We start from the raw sequence: 21224 nt of genomic DNA, 5'->3' as shown, positions 1-21224 counted from the left end.
TACAGGCTTAGAAGGAACCATAAATGGTGTCCTTCTCTGATTGGGATGGGTTACGACTAATCCCATACTTAACTGGCTTGAAGTGCATATCTGACTTCCTATTCTGACTGAGAATGCAATCAAAGTTTGAAAGAAACTGGATCTGCATGGGTTTAAAAAATAGCTCAAATCATGATGAGTTCACAAAACCACAGAAAAGTATCTGGATGTTTTCCTAGGAGATCTATAGAAAGGGAACTGCTTTTCATCCTGATAAGGGGTTCAGACTCAAGGATGTTCTTTTATAGAGAAATTTTATAGGAAATTTTTTTTCTGGGTTAAGAAAACAGGGGTCCATATTATTGTGTATTAAAGGTAAATTATTCGTACTTCCTTGGATAATAGCAGGGTAGAATATGAATGATTCTGAATTCTTTAGAGTTTATAGAGTTTATAAGTTAATTAGCTTTAGGTTTTACTGTTCATTCTCGCCCCCCCCCCCTCCTGCCCAGTGCTAGTCCTGTGGCTTGAACTCAGGGCCTAGACACTTGTCTGTAAGCTTCTTTTGATCAAAGGCTAGCACTCTACCACTTGAGTCACAGCTTTACTTTTGGCTTTTTTGTAGTTTATTGGAAATGAATCTCACAAGATTTCCTGCCTGGGCTGGCTTTGAACAGCAATTTTCAGATCTCAGCCTCCTGAGTAGCTAAGAACACAGCCAGAATTAGCACCACAACTGGGCTGCTAATTCTGTATTTAATAAAAAGAGTGAGCTAGAGTTATCAATCAATGTGGCACAATCAATGGTTAGATGTCTGATGTGAAAGCATTGGCAAGTGTGGCAATTAGGAATTGAAGATGGAGAAAATGAAGACTTTATAATCTTGTGCTGTAGATATTGCATGGGACCAGGGTCCCTTAAAAAGGTATCGAGTCAGCTCTGACATATCCCATTCCACTGCTAGCTGAAGGAGATTCCAAAGAAGGAAGTGACATCTATAATTTTACTTTGGTCTGAAGTGATGTCTGTGTGTTATCAGGAATATAGTTATCTGTTCTACCGTCTGCCATGCAGTAGCTCCTCAGCACCCCTGAATACAAAGTTCCCCGGAGACCTCCACTAAGCAAAACTATCCATGCCTGGATGCACAGAGTTTAGGACTGTTCTATCCATGCTTGATGTATTTCTCCCACACCATCGACTGACTTTCACTAAAGACATGCCTCCTTTCAGTAAACCTCAAATGTTCTCCTTGTCACTTAAACACATTCAGTTTTATCTTGCCTTTTAGGCACCATTTGATTTTGCTGTTTTTTTGTTTTTTAACCATTTATTTTTGGGAAGCCGAGTTTCACAAAGTTTAGGGGAGGGCATGCAACCATTTAAATGCAACTCATGAGTACGTGGGCCAGAGAGCAGCAGTTGAAACATGCAATGTGTGGGGGAGGGGGTGGAAAGGTTTTGTTTTTGAAATACCTTTTGATTTTATTATTGTTTTGAGCCCACTGAGTCAAAACTACATATAATAAGTCCACAACTAAAGTGATCTTGCTATTTTATGGATGAGTTAGAGTCTAGGGAATCCTTAGGTCCCTTACTAATCAGGGTTCTTCAGAAAAGAAAGAACAAATAGGAGTGTACTCTCTCATTCATCTCTATAACTATTTCCCTCCCTCCTCCCCTCCTTCCTTCCTGTCTTCTTTCCTTCCTTCCTTTCTTCCTTCCATCCAACATCTTTCAATCTATCTATTTGGAGCAATTTATTATGAGAGTTTGATTCATCTAATGATGGGGGTTGAAAAATACCATCATGTAACTTGTACAAGCTAGAAACCCAGTAAAACCAGTGGTGTTGTTTCAGTCCAGGTCTGAAGGACTGAGAAGAAGAAAGACAATGACAAAAATCTCAGTCTATGTCATAAGGCATGAAAGTCAGAGGATAGAAAAGATTTTAATCCTTGTGTTTGTTGCAAAGTCCAGAGAACCATCAGAACAAATGTCCCAACTCAAGCACAGAGAGTGAGTTCATCTTTCCTCTGCAATTCCTCCTTTGAATCTGAATGGATTGTGATATTCACCACTGTGGCGAGAGAAATCTTTAGTCAGTCCTTCGACTTAAATGCTAACCTCCTGGGATAGATCTGTACAGATACACCTAAAAGTAATGACTTATCAGGCACCTTAATCCAGTTAATAACACCTAAAGAAACAAATGACTGTTATTAATCTGATATTCCTTAAAATAGTATCTGCCTTAGTGAGTTTTCTGATTGCATATTGCAAACAGGAGTTTAAAGTTTTACAAACAGATTTTCTTTGGTTGATCTACTAAATCCTGAACTAACTGATAATTAAAATTGACTATAACTAATCGACACACCAAAAAGACAGCATGAAATCAATATTAGTAACATCCACTTCTGTTAACAAATATCATTTCCAGTATGCCTGAAGTCATGTCGTCTATCTACCCATCATTCTAAGACCCTAGAAAAGGAGAAGAGAGGAAAAAATTCCAAAGAAGTCTAGAAATATGAGAAAGAGATGGAAGACAAAAGAATTGGAGCTGAGAACCCAAAATGAAAACAGGACAGGGCCTTGAGTGATTTATTAAGACTTATTTACCAGGGGAAAAATTAGATGCTTCATTTGTTCCTTAGATCTTGACATTTTGCAAAAGGATGAGACAATTACAAAAATAAAAGCATATACATAGTGAAACTCCAAAAGTAGAAATAGTTAGGCCCCTTCTGCTCCCCAACAAAAGTATTCTTCCCCCTCCACACCTCCTTACACTAGCTTTCTTCTTGTATAGAATTGTGTTTACATTATGGCACCCAGGATACCATTTCCTGTGCTCTGTAAACATGTTATGCAATGTGGAGAATATATTCTTGTGAAAGTGATGCTAACAAGAAATGAAACAAACCAAAGGAAACAACCAAAACAAGCCAAGGGAAAATTTTCTGCTCTATTCTTTGCCAAGTATCTCCTAGGAACGATTTATGTAATATTATAATGTATATGATATTGCATATGAGATATTTGGCAACCTCTAAAATAACACCATCAGCTATACCAGCAATAGTACACGAAAACTTTGAAACTTAAAACATTAAAGAAGACGAGGATTTAGCAAAACAAGGCAATTATCATCAATTGCAGATTCTATAGATGAGAGTTTAAATTACTGTCCATTGTAACACATTCAAGAACTACCAGCATTCTTCATTAGAATAGTACTCACTACCTTACTGTAGCCTCTCTGTACATTACCTTGACAATAAAATTAAATTTAAAAAAAAGAATTGAAAGGTGTTAGACTTTTTATCTTCATCTCTTCCCTGCTCATAAATTCACCTTGTTACCAAAGGTGTTAAGATTGACCCCAAACACATCATAAACATTTAAGACTGGGCATGGACATAAGCAAAAGGTATATTTGTTTAAAAAGATCTAATATATAAGAAATAACCACTATTTATATCTTCTTATCCACTTAAAATACAACAACTTATTCATTAGACTTGAAGAAATGCTCCAAGTTCTAAATTATCGGAAAATTTGACTACTTTTTCAAAATATTTAGGCTGAATTCTCAATTGAGAAGATTGTCTTTAGATATTTTTTCCATGATAAGAAAATTGCCTTTAATGGAAGTAATGTTCTTCCAGGTGACTTTTTTCTTTTGCATCTCTGTTAACTATTTGATCCCCTAAAACATGGCACCCTTATTGAAAAACATAATGACTACTCATTAGAGTCTGAATGTTTTGATAACTATTGTTTCTTCATTTGTTTAACTCATAAATTTTACATTTATTTTGCATGCTTGTCATCGATCATTATGTGAGACATAAAAGGAAAATAAAATATAATAATTTGTGCAGAGGCACTTTCATTGTAGGGTAAAGAAAAGGTGTGCATACAATTCAATTTACAAATTATTATCAAAAGGTTTATACATCAGAAAACGATTCTCCAAATTCTCTTAATTGATTGGGAAAAATAAGCTTACCTAAAGAAAGGGATTGTGAGAACTCAGATATATATAGCTAATCAATCAGTGGCACAGTTGTTGGTATATGTATTGATGGCTCTCAAACCTCAACTTGTGGAATCTAATGCTATTTCTAGGTATATAGTGCTACAATCAAATTGTGTCTCTTGGAGAAGCCAGATCATGTTTATTATATGTAAAAACCTTCTCATTGGCTGCTCATCAAGGCTACACAGTATCCTTGGTTGACTTTTGTGTGATAGAAAAAAAAAACCACTTTGATTTATTTGCCTTATCCTCATTATTATATTCAGCACAGTCAGAGTATGGTTTACTTATAAGTAACTTTATGAGTTAAAGGTATTTCTAAATCATGCTTTTTTTCAAACTAAAAATATTGACAATGCCCATTAGGTAATCATTTTAACAGTTAAAATTAAAAATGGATTTGCAAAGTCAAACAAGTGATGCAAAGGCATTTCCCAACGGAAGTTTGGTTTTTCACTGATAGACATAAGGAAAGAGGACTTACCTCTGTCTGTGTCGTACAGGAAGACGAAACAGTTCCATTCATAATGGTCCAGCAGACTCAGGAGGGCCCCTCGCAACGAAGGCCTCAGCTGCAGCACAAACTGGCTCTCCCCCTCCGTGGGAAAACTCGGGGTGATGAGCGAGATGTGTAAGGCGCTGCAGAACGAGGTCAGGGTATGCACTGACCTCTTATCATAGAGTCCAAAAATAGCAAAGACTCCTCTGGAATACTGGGAACAAACTGAAACAGAGAAAAACAAGCATAACTGTCAACATATTCAGGAATTAATATTAACTAATTAAATGATGACCGGGGACCAAAGTGTTGTACATACTAGACAAATATTCTACCCCAAAGTTATATGCTTAGCCCTCTAAATTTCTTGAAATAATAAAAAAAAAAGTTAATTCACCTCTTCCCCATGCTGGGAATTGAATTCAGAACCTTCTAGGCAAGCTCTCTACCACTTAGGTCTCATTTACACTGTTATATGAATATGTATTAACCTGGGAGGACATGTAAGGCAATGATAAACAGATGTTAACAGATGTTTGAATGCATTATTATCATTTAAGTCATTCTATTGCTAAATATGAGGGTAAAGTTATTGGAGGATAAAGTACTGAAGTTGAGATGCTCAGATATTGATTTTAACAGATACCATTATTTTTTTGATAAATATTGTAGTAGAGTTTATAAAGAACTCTAGCATGAAAGCAGAATATGGAAGTCTAACTCTTTGTTTTCCCAGGAAACAGGACTTCATGACTTTGAATGGAATGGCCAATCTGAAGGTGTGTTCTGACAGTGTGACAGTAGTTTTCTTGCAAGATACAAGTAACACTTTAATGTATCCTTTGGGCAACATTAGTTTTCATGTAATTCAACTCTTATAAATTAAATGGGCCAGTAAATCCTGTTGCTAGATCAGATATTGACTTCTTAAGTGTTTATGTAAGTATAATTCATTTAGACTTAAACCCAGAGTTACTCAGCAATCTCGTATTTTCATATTTTCTTATTTTTTATGTAATTTGTGCACCTACTATTAATTTCTACTCTAAGTAATCTGATTCACTTAATGTTTTTTAGGGGGGGAGGGGGAGGGTGCTATACACTGAATTCAGATTCTTGCAAATACTAAGCATTTGTTCCATCAGCGAATTATCTCACCAGCACTTTGTTCAAATAATTTTCACTTTGCAGTACTGAGAAAATAAAGCTTAAGAACTTTTGAATTCAATTCTAAGATCCCGGCTTTCAGTTTGGTGTTGAAAGTACATACAAACTTCAGTTCTTGTTTAAGAAAAGGTAAGTGCATGAGATTTATAAGCCAAGTACTTTAGCTTGCTCATGAATATAATGAAAATTTGAACCATTATGTCTGTTATGGCATTTTCAAATGATACAAATTTTGTACTCTAGTTTCCAAACAGTATTTTCCCCCTAGGAACTTCAGGAGGCCTCCAGCAGGGTTTGTGTAGCTTTCATTGGGATCCATTAGAGACGGCTTTGGGTAGGCAGTGCTGGTGTGCTTCTACTTGGTACCTGTTTCTCTTCATCCGCCTTCTCAACAACAACAACAATGTCATCTTTTATCTATGTACCATTTCTAGCAAATGCCATATGCAAAATGCTCTGACAGAAAGTATCAACAATGACACAAAATTTGCAAATAATTAATATGCCATGCAAAATCTCTCTGTTGTTTATAGTTGATTTTCAATATAAATATACTGACTTCCCACTGTTCTGGTGCTCACTGTACTACTGACCTTATTTCAGTTTTTTTTCTAGAGGACCTTCATCAGATTTACATTTCTCTGATATTTCATCATCTTTTATCTTCATTCATTTGCATCATCATAAATAATCTAATTTTTGCTTTTTCACAGATAACTGCCATTCTACTTCTCTTTCTTTATAGTTATTTTGAAACTATGTAAGTCTCAGACCAAAGAACATGGCTTTAGGAAGTATTGTGTCACATTTTACTTTTTTCAAAATTCCAGTTGTAATATTCTTCTTTGAAGCATTGTACTCCCTGCTTAGTGTACATTTCAGACTTGGTAGGTAAAGGGTTATCAGGATTTGTGAGTATGAAAACAGGTTGTCAGTCAAATGATGCTATCAACTTTCTGTAATATCTTGAACAATTTTTTCTTTGGTCCAATAAACCCAAATTCTATCGTATAATTATTTACATATTTATTACTATAATGTAGTTTTGGAAATAAAAATTTTGCTTGGATATCTTTTCTGCCATCTATTTGTATGCTTAACATACAAATAATTATTCAAACAATGGACTTTATTAAACCGTATCAGTGCACACATAAATTAATAGCGCAAATTCAGCTGAGTATAAATGTGTTCAGAATACATAAAAAGAAAACAAACTGAATTTCAATGCTCTCATATAAAATAATGAAAGAATTAGGGTACTGAGTAGATACAATGATAGTAGACTAATATGTACTTTGGAATATAAACATCATTTAGAAAAAGACTTTCAATGTAATAAGTCAATCATAAGTTTGAGGACATATTCTATGTTCTGCCTGACTAATGAGATCACTGGGATGTGTATTATGTAAATAAATATATAGTATTATAAAATGTATAATATATAAAATATATAACATATAGTAACAGTCCATTCATCTTTTAAATGATAATATCCATTCATTACAAATCTTCTCATAAAATAATCATTGAGACTGATTCAAGAGGCCCCATTTCAGATGCTAACTTCAGTGACATTATTGTATCATTTGGGATTTGTAGTTCTCTATCACACACAAATCAAATGACATGTTTCTCAAGTTGCAGGTCATAATCCCAGAGGTGGTTTGATCACTGCAGTGTGGTCAGTGGCTTTTCTTAAAAGATTTCTCTGACTTCCTCTCATCCTCAAATCCTTTATTTCATAAAGCCTAGAACTTCCATGCTTACTCCCTTCCACTGCTTTTTCATAGTCTCTTTGATCAAGGAAATTTTCTTCATACGGTATCCAACTCATCTTGCTCCTATACTTCCTTCCTCGACACCTAAGTCACTCTTACCAGCTCTGTTACAGTTATAGCCTCAACCTCAGATTTTCACTTCTGTCTTGCTCAGAGAATCCTCTGCTGTGTCTGTCACCTTTGCTTCCTTGCCTCATGTTCTGCACACCCCAAAGTATACTCTTCCTCTGATCTCTGGAAATATCTGAAGTCTGTTTTATTGTAGTTTTTGTACATTAAAATTCTCCTTCCTCTACTTACCTCTTTCCTCTAAATACGTTCATAGATGAACTCATCTTTTTTTTTTTACTTTTATTACTATCTATGTACTCATGGTATCCTAAATTATATTTCAAAACTATCCCTTGAACCATGTGTATAATATGGATACCACTTATATACCATGGGGAATTCCCCAAACCTGTTGCCACAAACCTTCTTCACACAATACCTCAGAACTTTCTACAAAAACAAATAATAATATATCTTCTTCATATCGATGTCCCCATTTTACAATGGAACTTTATGTATATAACTTCATTTTGAATTATTTTATTATTATATATTACTAGGCAATTATCATTATAAGTCACATTTTTGAAGAAAGAGAAAATTTTTATTAATTAGTCCAAGAAAAGATAGGTTACAGAAATTTATCTCGCATTTCAATCTATACCTTTTGAAACTGCTATTTTCTTTCTTTCTGTTTCAGTCCACTAGATTTGACTATAGGAAAAAAAATTGAAAATGTGTTTCTGCTATTAAAAAAGCTTAATTATTTCCTTTTTAAAATTCACTGTATCCATAGCAACAGACACATAATGGAGCCTGCAGGTGGAAAATGTTTCCTGATGGTGGAATCAATAAACCCAGAGGGCTGAGTTGACTCAGAATTAACCATGTAACATATAACATGAGATTACTTGAGAAATGCAAAAGGAGCAGAAAAGACAAGAGAAATCTGTCAAAACCCATTTAACTGTCTCTTACTCTCTCATTTGTATGTTGTTCATAGGGTATCTTTGTCTAAGAATTATCATTTTCTGACCTAAGCTAACAGTAGTTATAATTTTCTTATGGTATCTAGGCAGAAAGGGTCACCAAAGGTTCAGAAGAAGAGATTTCTTTGATGTTTTGGATGAGGTGAGCTCTCTTCAATGAGCTCCTCCACTTCCATGACACCATTGCTGATATTCACTAAATTATGGAACCTTGGAATTATTTAAACTTGGTTAAGTACACTATGACTTCTCAACATGAACATAGTGGTTTCTTGGTTTGTGGTAAGTTATATAAAGTGTATAAGAGTTACATTTGTTGCTATTTTTCTCCTGTAAAAAATGAATACATTAAAAAGAATATATTGACGAAATACATTGGAAAAAAAATCTTCAGACCTGACATTTCCACCCATCCATTTATGAACAAATGCTTATTTGAAACAGGAAATGACAAACCCTAGATATCAACTCCTCACAATTATTCCCATTGGTCAAGTTTTAGTTTCTGTCACTACATTATATATTCAATAATCAATATATTATTCCCACAGAGAAGAGGTTCAGAGTCAAGCAGACAAAAATATGAGCTGATCCTTTCAGATATGAAAATAATTGGAGAAAGAAGAGGTTCATAAATTTGTATTTATAGTAGAAGAGGCTGAAAGAGTCGGTGGCAGATTAAAGGCTTTGAAATGAACAAGCAGGATATTGCAATAGAACAATGAGATCAACAGGTTGCAACTTAGGGCAGAAGTGACAGGTATAGAGTGAAGAGAACACATCTGGTAAACGTTTCGGCAGAATTTAATAGATTGTTGGATGAGGATAATAGGGAAGACCAGGATGAAGGAAAGAATGTGGCTTGCCTCCAGTGGTAATGTTGAATAAATACACGGATAGTGGTTGTATGTCACTGTGGCTGATAGATGTGTTCTGTAGACAATAATAAATTTCATAATGGACATGTTAAGTTTGAGTTATCAAGTGTTTAGTAGGTAACTGGATGCAAGAATATGGAGTGGAACAAAAAGGGATAGGTATTTATAGTTTTGCAAGGCAGTAGTTGGGAAAGCCAGTATGAGATTCAGGAAGAACATTCACTGAGTCTCTTCTCTGATTACAGAATTGTGAGAAACCAATGAATGACCAAAGAGAGTAATTGTAAGGAGTTGATAGCTAGGGCTTGCTGCCTTCTGGTCGTGAGGCTTGAATTTGGGGCCTGCATGCTGTCCCTGAACTCCTTTTCTCAGGCTAGCACGCTAACACTTGAGCCACAACTCTATTCCCAGCTTTTTGGTGATTAATTGGAGATGTGAGTCTCACAGATTTTCCTGCCCAGGCTGGCTATGAACCATGATCCTCAGCACTTGGCCTCCTGAGGTGTTGGAATTACAGCTGTGAGCCACTTCCCTTTGGAAATATTTTCTATTTGGGGCATTGTCAACAGCATACTTCCATAGTGGTTTTTAGGGGGGGTTTGGGGGGGGCCTTGAAGGAGTCAGTCCTGGGATTTGAACTCAGGGCCTAGGCACTGTCCATGAGCTTCTTTGTGCTCAAGTCTAGCGCTCTACCACTTGAGCACAGCACCACTTCTGGCTTTTTCTGATAGTTTATTGGAAATAATAGGCTCACAAACTTTCCTGCATGGGCTGGCTTCAAACTGCAATCCTTAGATCTTAGCCTCCTGAGTAGCTAGGATTACAAGCTTGAGCCACCAGAGCCTGGCTCATGGGTTTCTTCTTATCTGACAATGTATCTTCAGTTTCCTTTGCTTTATCTTCCTGTCTAACACAGCTTTGGATATAAAAAATATCATCCCATCTTTAAATGGTTGTGTCTGCTTTTATGACTTCACTTATCACCCATGTTCCAGAATTTCCATGGCTCCTAACTTGTCTTGTCTTTCCCTTTCCTCTGAGCTTCAGACTCAAATTTCAATAACTTAATATCTCTCTTTGGTTAGCTATTGAGTACCTAAAACCCAACTGTGCCACACCAGAACTCTTCACTCTCTTATCTATCTCCCACCTCTTTTATTTTACTCCATTCTAATATTAAGCATGGCCAAAATATTCTTAATTCTTGTCTTTCTTTCTTCCGGAGAGACAAGTTACGAGAAAATCTTGAACGGTTTACACTCAAAACATCTTAAATCCAATTCAAAATCCCCCAAATCCATTCAGTCCTCTGTTGACAATGCTGCCATTTTCTTGCCCAGTCAGTTACAGTGGTCTCTGAATTGTGCTTTAGTTTTCACTGTCCCCCATTACTCCTTACTGAGCAGAGAATGGAAGATTCTATTTCACCCCTACTTAAGATGCAGCTGGGTTTTCATTATATTGGAGAAGCAGAGGAGTAAAATGGAGTGGCGAGTATGATCTCTTCTTTCCTGTGATTTAAACACACCTTCTATCTGTTTTGTTTTTTGTTTTTGGCCAGTCCTGGGCATTGGACTCAGTGCCTGAGCATTGCCCCTGGCTTCTTTTTGCTCAAGGCTAGCACTCTGCCACTTGAGCCACAGCGTCACTTCTGGCCATTTTCTGTATATGTGATGCTGGGGAATTGAACCCAGGACCTCATGTATACAAGGCAAGCACTCTTGCCACTAGGCCATATCCCCAGCCACTAAACTCACCTTTTATCTTTCCAGCTTTTGTTATAGCTGCTGCACCTTGTTTGGATTTATCACCATTCCCTCAGCAAAACTGTGAGCCCACTAAGACTTCCTGATCCTTCTAAGTGATGAAGTTCCAGTCACTCCCTACCTTGTTTTTTTCTCATTGAAGCTCTCATTGCTGTTTGAAATTATTTATTTGCTCTACTTAATCTATTATCTCTATTATTTTCCATAAGAGGAGAGAACTTTACTGTCTTGTGTGCTGAAATCACTGGAGGCTCTAAAGTTGGCATATGAAAATCAATTTATTTTTGTTGGATGGACAAAAATCATAGTTTCTGTTAAGAGATATAAAGACAAAAGAGAGATCTATAATTCATTCAAAACTACCAAAATGCCTGCATTGACTCTGGCAATTAAACGTTTCCTTCTCTACAATGAGTTTTGGCAGTTTACCCTACCAGATTCAATCATGCTTCAACCTACTAGTAGTTAGTCATTAAAGCTCAGGGTATGAACAATGTCAGCTAATATGACCGAGAAGTGAAATACTTGCAGCCTTTTCCAGCCTCTCATTGCTGCCCCCCAGGTCTGGGACTGTTAGTATTTTTGTTCTCCACTATATTTTCCTAATTTCTACCTGTTCATTTTCAGAATCCTATAATTTATCTTTCCTTTAAAATAAATCTTATCTCCCATTTGGAGTTGAAAACTAATTTATCTTAAAACACTTTCACAGCTCATTTGAACACTCTACCAAGTCAGACTATATTAGTTCCTACTTTCCCTGATTATTTGATGTTCAAATGCCAGTTCCTCATGTTTAGATTTGAGAAAGTCTCCATCAGATGTTAGATAAGGCATGCTGGGCCCAGAATTCATTAATTTATGCCCTTCAGGCATTATCATAGGTTATTAATATGTAAATGCTAATTTTCTTAGAGTTCTAAGTGGTGGTTAGCTACAGTACATAAAGTTACTGGAGCTAATCATCATCAATGACAAATTGAAATGCAAATTACACAAAAATATATTTCACTTTAATTATATCACAATTAAGTATTTCCAGTTTCTCAGATGTCTTCTCAGAAGCTGTCTCTGGACAGTGCTGACGGAACCACAAGGAGACACGAGCTGGAGCGGCACCGCACACCCCTGCTCTTTCTTCCCCTTCAGTTTTATGACACTGCAGCTAGGAAGCGCATTTCAATTCGAAATTAAACTAATTGAGAGCTCAGTAAAAATATACAGGCTTGTTTGCACATTTCTTTCCCAAGTCAGGCCATCATAATGGCAACACGTGGCTCATTTTGTTTCTATAGCCTGTAAAAGAACAAGCAGAAGGCTATTTGCAATCCTCAGCACAAGGAGCAAGACTCCATTCAGTATAAAGATGGCTGCCTTGCCAGCAATTGGGAAGCTCGAAAAAAATCACATCCTAACATATAACCATAAAAGCCCAACAAGGGAGCCCAAGGATGGAAGGAAAGATGGAGAGAGGGAGGAAGGAAGGGTGGGAGGGAGGGATGGAAGGAGAGGGAGGAAGAAAGGGTGGGAGGGAGGGATGGAAGGAAGAAAGAGAGGGAAGGAGGGAGGGAGGGAGGGTGAAAGACAGGGGAAAATCTCATTTCTAAAAGGCACCTAAATCAAAAGTCATATTTACTTCTTTACTTGTCAGCATCCAATCATGGAGAAACAAAGTACCATGCAGGAAAGAAGGCACCCAGTAATTTACTATTTAGCATTCAAGAGTTTGGAATAGACTTTTACCTTTGAGAAGGTCCTTAATGGAAACATTTGATTCATCACCTACATTTTATACTCTGATACTGACCTGCGTACTTTAAGGAGGATTCTCCTTATGTTAGAGAAATGTTTTTAGTGGTCAAAACAATAATTTGAATATTTTGTTTGTCACTGAATACACAACTGTCTTCTTCAAGAACATTGAATTTGTATTTTGAGATGGATAATATCAATTAAAAAAGGAATGGAATAATATTTGAGCAGCTATTCCAGTGGATTTTAGAGATGACTGTTCTCATGAATGTTATACTTCCCCCATAACCAAAGTGACTGTCATCACTTATTTTGAGTGTGGATTTTTTTTGGAATGCTTGCTGAACAAGTTTGTTTAATAGCACAACTCTATGAAAATAAGGACCATGACTGCTAAGCCATTATTTTCTTCCCCTGAATGCAGCATAAAGTGTGGCATGTAGAGAGTAGCCCATCAAAATGTGTTGAAGGGTTATTGAAAGAACAGAGGCAACGAAGAGGTCAGGTAGGAAAGGAGTTTCATGAAGGCACTAAGATGCATGAATCTAGAAAGCAATCCTGTGTCATTGTAAAGCCGATATAGGTTATCAGGGTTCATTTCTGTGCAGCTTGTTTGCAATTTACAGTTTACACACTTAGTGGGACTGCTCCCTCTGTGTGTCATCAAAACATGGTAAAGCTGTTGTCCACAGCTGGGAAAGGAAAGCACGAATGATTATTCTATCCCTACTGTACACCAGGCTCTGTATTGGTCATTTTGTCACAATCTTACACTTTAGGATCATTTTATAGGTATTATTCTGTTTGGTTTTCCTCGTTTTTGATAACACTTGATAAGGTTCTACAATCGATGGAAGTTTGTACATGCAAGTGATGAAAGAGCAGTTTTTAACCCAGTTGTGCTTTCAGAATTCATGCCCATTCCATTCCACCACTTGAAAAGAAAATCACAGGCTAAGTACTTGTTTTTCCCTGCTCTGCTGAAGGGATTTTGGCCATTATACATTTATTGCTACTGGAAGAGGCACTATAGGAATACTTGCACTGCCTGGAAACAGAAGTAGGTCTTAAGGGATTAGGGGAAATCGGTTTCTTGTTAAGAAGCCACTTCTTAAAGGAAACGGAGTTTGAGCTGTCAATTTAAAAAGGGTAAACACATATAACCCAGCCCAGTAAGACTGTAGGACCCAATGTTTCAAGAAATATATATGCATATATACACACATATGTATATATAATATATGTGTACACATATATATTACTCATGACTTGCTAAATCATTCTTTGTAAAGTCTTAAAAGATGATTTACAGCTAAGCATGATTAGTTGGAAACATCAAGCATTTGCATGGGTTAGCTACTTTATACATACAAAAACAAGTGCTACACAATTTCTTCCCCTTCTAGAATATCATATTAGGTTCGTAGTCGAATATTACCAGAGAGCCAAACAAGGCTGGTTTAATTGTGTGTTTTGACATATTATTTTATGTTTTCAATTCCATGAATAATTTTCAAACAATTGGGGCATATACCAAGAAAGAAACACAAAACAAAAATAATGAGTTATCTAGTTATTTTGTCTGTCAAAGTTACGTCCTTAAGACAGCCTTTTGAATTCAAAGCATTTCCAAAGTTGTTATACTAAAATCTATTCTGATTTACAAAGTCTTACTTATCTCTAGTTAGAATATTATAGAATAGAATGATGTCTAATAAAAGTGCAATTTCATTCCCTATGGTGCTAAGCCATGATTTTGTCTTCAAAGAATACTATTACTAATTTTTTCTGCATCTACATGTGTGTTTGTATGTGAAGGAAACCAAAAATTTTTGGACTATAGGAAATGATAATACAGTATGCCTATAAACCCAACTTGAGCTCTCTTAAAATCTGAAGTGTACCCATACTTCCTTTAATGTTAAAATGTAATGTTATATATTGTTTACATATTTCTTAGAATAGTTAAGAATTCCTCTTGAACAAAAACAATTGGATTTTTAAAGAAGTTCAAAATGTATGTACATCTATTTATATCATACCTGTAATATGAAAAAATATTTAATCACTTTAGTTAAAGTAAATTGTGCAATATAAAGTATTATTACATACACAAGGCAATTTTTTCCCAGATGTAAAGGAGAAGAGCCAGGTATGTACATCAAATTCTATACAGGAAGATCATGACATTTTTCTTAATGATTTATGTATGCAGCATGCTATATGAGAATTTGTACATTAACACTAAGGTCTTCAGTTATGGACAAATAATGCACATTCCAAGTATTTCTAACATACCTAATCATTTCCTCTGAGAGACCAAAAATTAATGAGTGGGCTGATTTTACAATTGGTCCTCACTCAGCTCCTCAGGCTCTCTTCTATGAGAAGAAGTATACAGTGGAAAGGAGGCAGAGAAGAGGGATGAGGTTGGTAATATACCCAAAGGCTCTTGCCCAGCTGCCTCAACTAGCTAGTCTCATCTTGAGGCCAAGATGCCCCTTACCAATTTTTTTTGACAGAATCAATGTATGAATACACTAGTTAAATTTAAATATTGACCATCAATTAAAGCAAAATCATTTCAGAGTGGATGAAGAAAAATGTTGAGTACTGTATCAAATCTGTCTCTTCAGAGAGACAGATATCTCAGATCTTAGCTAGCTTAGAGAGCTAGGACTGCAAGGGTCCAGACAAAAGTTGCTGCTAATCGTAGAATTCGGCGGTATAATCAATTGCTAATGGGGTATAACTATGAAGCCAGGAGAGAGAAGTCCTTGAAAAACCAAAGGGAAACCATCCCTAAAGAAACAAATCCCTAAAGACACAAAGAATACACAAATCTCTTCATACACATGCACACAGACACACACACACATCTTACATATGTCATAGTATATACATATATGTACATCGCACCATAATTATTGCTCTGAGGTGTTGTTTTCATGGTGTGAGGTTGGAGATACCTTGGTTATGATTCTTAGAAATTGGTAATTTTGTGAAAAAGATGTAGAAGTTTCCTGAAGGGAGCATGAAGTATCTGATACAGATAGTCTGGATATGAACTCAGTTTACTTCTGGACGTTGATTTTGGTACAGCAAAGATGAACTGATATGATATGTAAAGACATGTATGCGTGGGATGCCTGATTTGGCCATCCTGACCCCAAAACCTGTTAAGGAAGTTCAAAGTCATTCTACATAATTGATAGACAGGACTGGGTGCTAGTCCTGCGTCTGTGCTGCCTGACATCAGAAGTTTGTCTACTGAGGAAATTCACTCTCTCCTAAGTCTTGGATGTTGACAGTAGTAGATATTGCTTTCCTAGTACTTCTGTTAATTCTGGGAAGACTTAATAACAGCTAATAAAATATATGTTGGCTTAAGTGAGCCAGAAATATTTTCTGTTGCTTGCCACCAAGAGTATTATTAGAAACAGCAAGTATTGTTTTTGTTATTGTTTTCTAATTACTCTGTATGAATTAGCATGCTTACTGGGATAATAGTAATTGATGCTTAAACAAATCACATAAAATCTCTATATTCATTTAAAAAAAGCTGAAAGTAAAGCCTGGAGTGAGAAGACCCGTGTACTCACAGAACCGCACAGTAGAAGTGACGTTTAAATTCACATGATGATTTTGAAATTCTGTGTTCTTAATTGCACAGGCAACTTCTTTATTAGTTCTACAACAATAATTTGGTGAAATACAATATTTTATTATTCCTCAACAGTATAGGAATTTTATTTGATTAGCAATGTAGAAGAAAAATGTACTGTATATGATTAGTGTTCATGCCCAAGGCTCAGCTTTTATTGAGTTTAGGAACTAAATGAATTAACTATTTTCTTGGGTAGCTTTCTCTAATCACTGCCTAGCTGCTTCTCATAGTTCTACCAAAGAAGCAGATAAATTGGGAAGATAGATTGAGACAATTATTAATTCTCTCTCAAATGAATGATTTAGATCAGGGAGGAGGAGGAAGTTGAGGATAAAGTTAGTACCTACTAAGATTAAGGGAAATAAATAAGTGAGGAATTTAGAATCCTTATCCTGCCTTCCTGGTAACTTAAGTGATTCCCACCACCCCCATAGAATTTCTGTGTTTCAAGTCACATTCCAAGTTCCCTTGTCACATTACCTTACTAACTTAATTGCAGACTAGTCATTATCTTTTCACTGGATGTGCTTGTATCTTTTATTCTGAACACAATGTAAAATTCTTATTTTTATTTGAAAAGTGTAATGATTGAATTTGGTAAGTCATTCTTTACAGATGTTGGCTCAATGGATCACTGAAGTTTCCAAAACACTGTATTTCTGGAAGATTTTAGAAAGATATGGTTTAAACAATTTAAAGAGCCCATTGCACTCAGCCACATTTTAAAAATTGTGTAATTTGATTAAATTGACATTTAAATGTCAAGTACTTTTCTAGCACTTCCTTTCTCATGATTGCTCACTGCTGAGGCATTTGTACATAATTAGGAGGGTTCTCTCTCTTCCTTTTTAAACTTGGTTATCTTTCTTAAAACGTATGCCTGGGCTGGGTCCAACTATCTTTTCCAACTAATTGACTGTGGAGTCACCCACTGACTTGTTATATAACTATTAGTGTTGATAATTAGTTAAGTAAAATCATTTAAAAGAAGAGATTCATTGAAATAAGTCAGCTCATAGATGTGGTAAATTCTGTGTGTGAATATGTCTGGTGATGCTATGATTCCATGGTGGTATGAAGATTCATATATCTTGAATATGTAAATTTGGCAATTTAAATTTTAAATAGTCATTTATTTTTATTTTGCTTGTTTTACATGTACAATCCGTTGGACATGGTATAATTATAATACCTTAATAAAGTACACAGAATATAAATACCTATTGAGAGAGACTCAAGTTATTTGGGATACAGGAAAATAAATATTAAATCTGACCATTTTTGCCTTTTGAAGTTAGAGAAGATATCAAAGAAACAATAGTCAATGTTGGTAGAAGTGCAAAGAGATTAGAATTTTGGATTACTATGATAGAAACATAAATCTTTAAGAAATACAATTTATAACTACCGATGAGGAGCTCTAACTTTATTCTCAGGCATGTTCTTGGAACTAGTACATAAAGGTATTCTCATCTCAATATATATCAAAGAGTGAAATTGAAAACAACTTGATTTTCCAAAATGGAGAGATTTCAGCTCCATGGTTTCATATATAATACAATTTCAAATTAAGAGTGTAGAGAATATGTGTGAAGACACAAAGATAAGATGTCTCTGAGGGATGAGTACATATGATTTTTACAATTTCTTACAATTTTCAGCTTTAAGTAGACTTAATGTAAGTGACATTCACTACATTTAAAATTAAGACAAAGGAAGTCTTATTTTGAATTCAAACTGAGTACTTTCAGAATGAGTAAGCAATCTTTTGAGTTCAAGAGCAAAGCTTTCTGGACCTCTTCCCTAGTGTACAATGGGCCACTTAAGCTCTTCAAGCCCAAACTGATGACTGGAAAGATGAGATTTAGACTGCTATGGGAAATGCCACAGCGTTTGAAGAGGCCTCCATGCAGAAAGAAGAAAACAGAAAGGTCAGGTCATTCGTGCAATTACTTGTTTAGTTAAGTCATTCTCCTCTCTTTGGTTACAAAGCCAACTAGGGCAGGACCTTCTACAGGAAATTGTCTTCAGTATTTTGTAGAGTGCTTTGCACTATTAATAAATATTTCCAGAATCAATTAGATAAATCTAGTCACCGAGTATTCCTTAATACATCTATTTTAGTCCAGCCTCTTAAAATTATTTTTGTAAGCAACAAACCACATGTTCTCAGCTAAGAATTTAAATTAAATTGTAAGAGTCCTTGAATCTGATTATTTCTCCCGATTCTGAGATTAGAGGAGCTAGGTAAAGAGGAAATGAAAATTCAAGCATTGGAGGGCCAGAGGAGGAAGGGCATTCTTCATTCTTAAGTGCTTCTCAGAAATGAATGTGAGTGGCTATTAGAAAAGGTGGAATTTTCTCTCCCATCTTAAACATGCTCACTGATGTGGGAATGACTTCTCACGAAGTTCAAGGGGTCATAAAATTTGAAAGAAGAAGATTGCCTAGACATAAAGAAAAACTCCAAAACATAGGGTCCAAAGCACAGTGTGATTAGTTAGACAAAAATTAGAAACTGGTCTGACTTCTAGGAACAAGGCTACGATCTCAGAAAGAGTAGAAATGTATTTCTTACATCAAGCTGCCCTTTTCCCACTTGAGCTTTGAAGAACATCACTTTTATTTCAAAGGCTGGATAACGCCTGGGGCACATAAGGCACTGAATGTAACCCAATCAAGGTAATCCTGAAATATATTTTAATCCAGCTGTGCCTATATAGATTGCTAGAGTACTCCCAAGGAGCAGCCACTGGCCTGCCACTTGAGTCAGCGATGATCTTCAATCCTTTAGTGTCTCTGTGATGGGACAGGTTAGCAATCTATCTCCCTATTTGTATACTTCTTATAAAAGGAAATGGTCCCTTCATAATAAATGAACCAACATATATTAATGCCTTAACTGAACATATAAATGTCTAAGGCATCTAGTCATAAAACAAATGGGCTAAACCATTTCACTGCATGTGAGGAACTAGTTCACTTTTTCTGGTTGGCCATCCGATATTGTACTCTTTCAGTGTGGGCACATTTTGCCTACACATACTTCATTTCAGATTAAAAAAAACTTGTGGTATCATAGGCCTTTTCGTTTTTATTTCTCAACTTGGAAATAATCATGTAGACAAAAAGCATTACTCATCTTTTATTTATTTTATTTATTTATTTTTTTTTGCCAGTCCTGGGGCTTGGACTCAGGGCCTGAGCACTGTCCCTGGCTTCTTTTTGCTCAAGGCTAGCACTCTGCCACTTGAGCCACAGCGCCACTTCTGGCCATTTTCTGTATATGTGGTGCTGGGGAATCGAACCCAGGGCCTCATGTATATGAGGCAGGCATATCCCCATATCCCCAGCATATCCCCAGCCCATACTCATCTTTTAAAAGCAATGTATGCCAGTACACAACTGAAGAACGACAAAGGGTAGCACCAGGCTCCCAAACACACTGTGAAGTGCTTGACTACATGAGGCTATTTCCTGTTCCTCTGTCAACACCTGCATTGTAGACAGGTGGATCAGCAATGCTGCATCCCAGATGTTCTTTCATGAGCATCCTTTCAATTCGAATACACTTGCTTTTGATTAAAAAACAACAGCAACAAACAATAAGAAAACAATAAGAAAGGAGTCTGAAGGCAAAGTTTGGCACACTGACATAATTTTGCAAATTGGTGTAGAAATTCAGCAAAGGTTCTTTCCACAGGTGGTGAGGGAATACACTTGGTAACACATTAAAAAAGCACAATGGCTGTGGAACCCTAGCATGGAAGATTCCTGGGGAAAGACTAATTGGCAGGTTCTTTCACAGTAATGAGAGCAAGTGCTATGCTAAAGATCTTAGTTGCTGAGAAAAATATAGTATAGAACAGAAACCTCACGGCATGTGCAATTTTAATAGCCATTGTTTGGGAAATTATTTCTGCCAACTAGGGTTGTGTTTTTCTTCAATGACTTTTCCCATCTTAGTCATTTATAAAGGAAAAAAAAACCCTCTAACCACTACTTTTATGATTTGTTTCAATGTGCTTTTGCTCAGAGTTTCAAGAAGGGAGACATGGGTGCAAGATACTTTTTCAGTTTGCAGGATAAACAGAGCATCCAAGTTTCTGGAAGAAATCAGCTCTCAGTTATGGGCTGCTGCCTCTGTAACTTGTCTGGGGGAACTGAATAAATTGCTCTAGTATGGCTCAGAATTATACATGCTATTTTTTGTCACCTTATGATTCTGCAGTGACCTCTTTGCTATATTCGCAAGATTTAAAAGTATGCATGTGCACCAAGAAAAATGGATGGTGTGGTGAGAAGGATGTTTATCAGTGAACCGGAATCTTAAAGCAAGGACAGCTTAATCACCTGATGGGAAGTCTTTGTTGTTACCTATTTCCTCCAGTTGTTCCCAATGGCCCTTCTAATTCAACCTAACCCCACCCCCCTCTACCCCCACACATACTGAGGAGGTTCACCCTACTCTTGCACTTTGAGTGAGAACTAGAGTTTGTGTGTGTGAGTGTGTGTGTGTGTGTGTGTGTGTGTGCGGGAGCACACGCATGGGCTGGTCTTGGGTCTTGAACTCAGGACCTAGGCATTGTCCATGAGCTTCAGCTTTTTGATGATTAATTAGAGATAAGCATCTCTTAGGTTTA

At 36.2% G+C, this 21224-nt stretch overlaps 1 protein-coding gene across 7 annotated transcripts in view; it reads right to left on the bottom strand.

The window, feature by feature from the left end:
- Positions 1 to 21224, bottom strand: part of Gria4 (glutamate ionotropic receptor AMPA type subunit 4) — a 257256-nt gene that overhangs the window by 167224 nt on the left and 68808 nt on the right. For all 7 annotated transcript variants that reach the window (XR_007210532.1, XM_048343762.1, XM_048343756.1 and 4 more), the window contains exon 4: positions 4513 to 4752. Coding sequence is in view for 6 of the 7 variants with exons in the window: in XM_048343762.1 (XP_048199719.1) it covers positions 4513 to 4752 (240 nt within the window). In the remaining variant the exon portion in view is untranslated. The remainder of the gene's footprint in view (positions 1 to 4512; positions 4753 to 21224) is intronic.

Source organism: Perognathus longimembris, chromosome 3 (assembly GCF_023159225.1).
Source record: "Perognathus longimembris pacificus isolate PPM17 chromosome 3, ASM2315922v1, whole genome shotgun sequence".
Lineage (NCBI taxonomy): Eukaryota > Metazoa > Chordata > Mammalia > Rodentia > Heteromyidae > Perognathus > Perognathus longimembris.
Note: the sequence above shows the minus strand (reverse complement) of the source record. Positions and strands in the feature narration are given on the sequence as shown.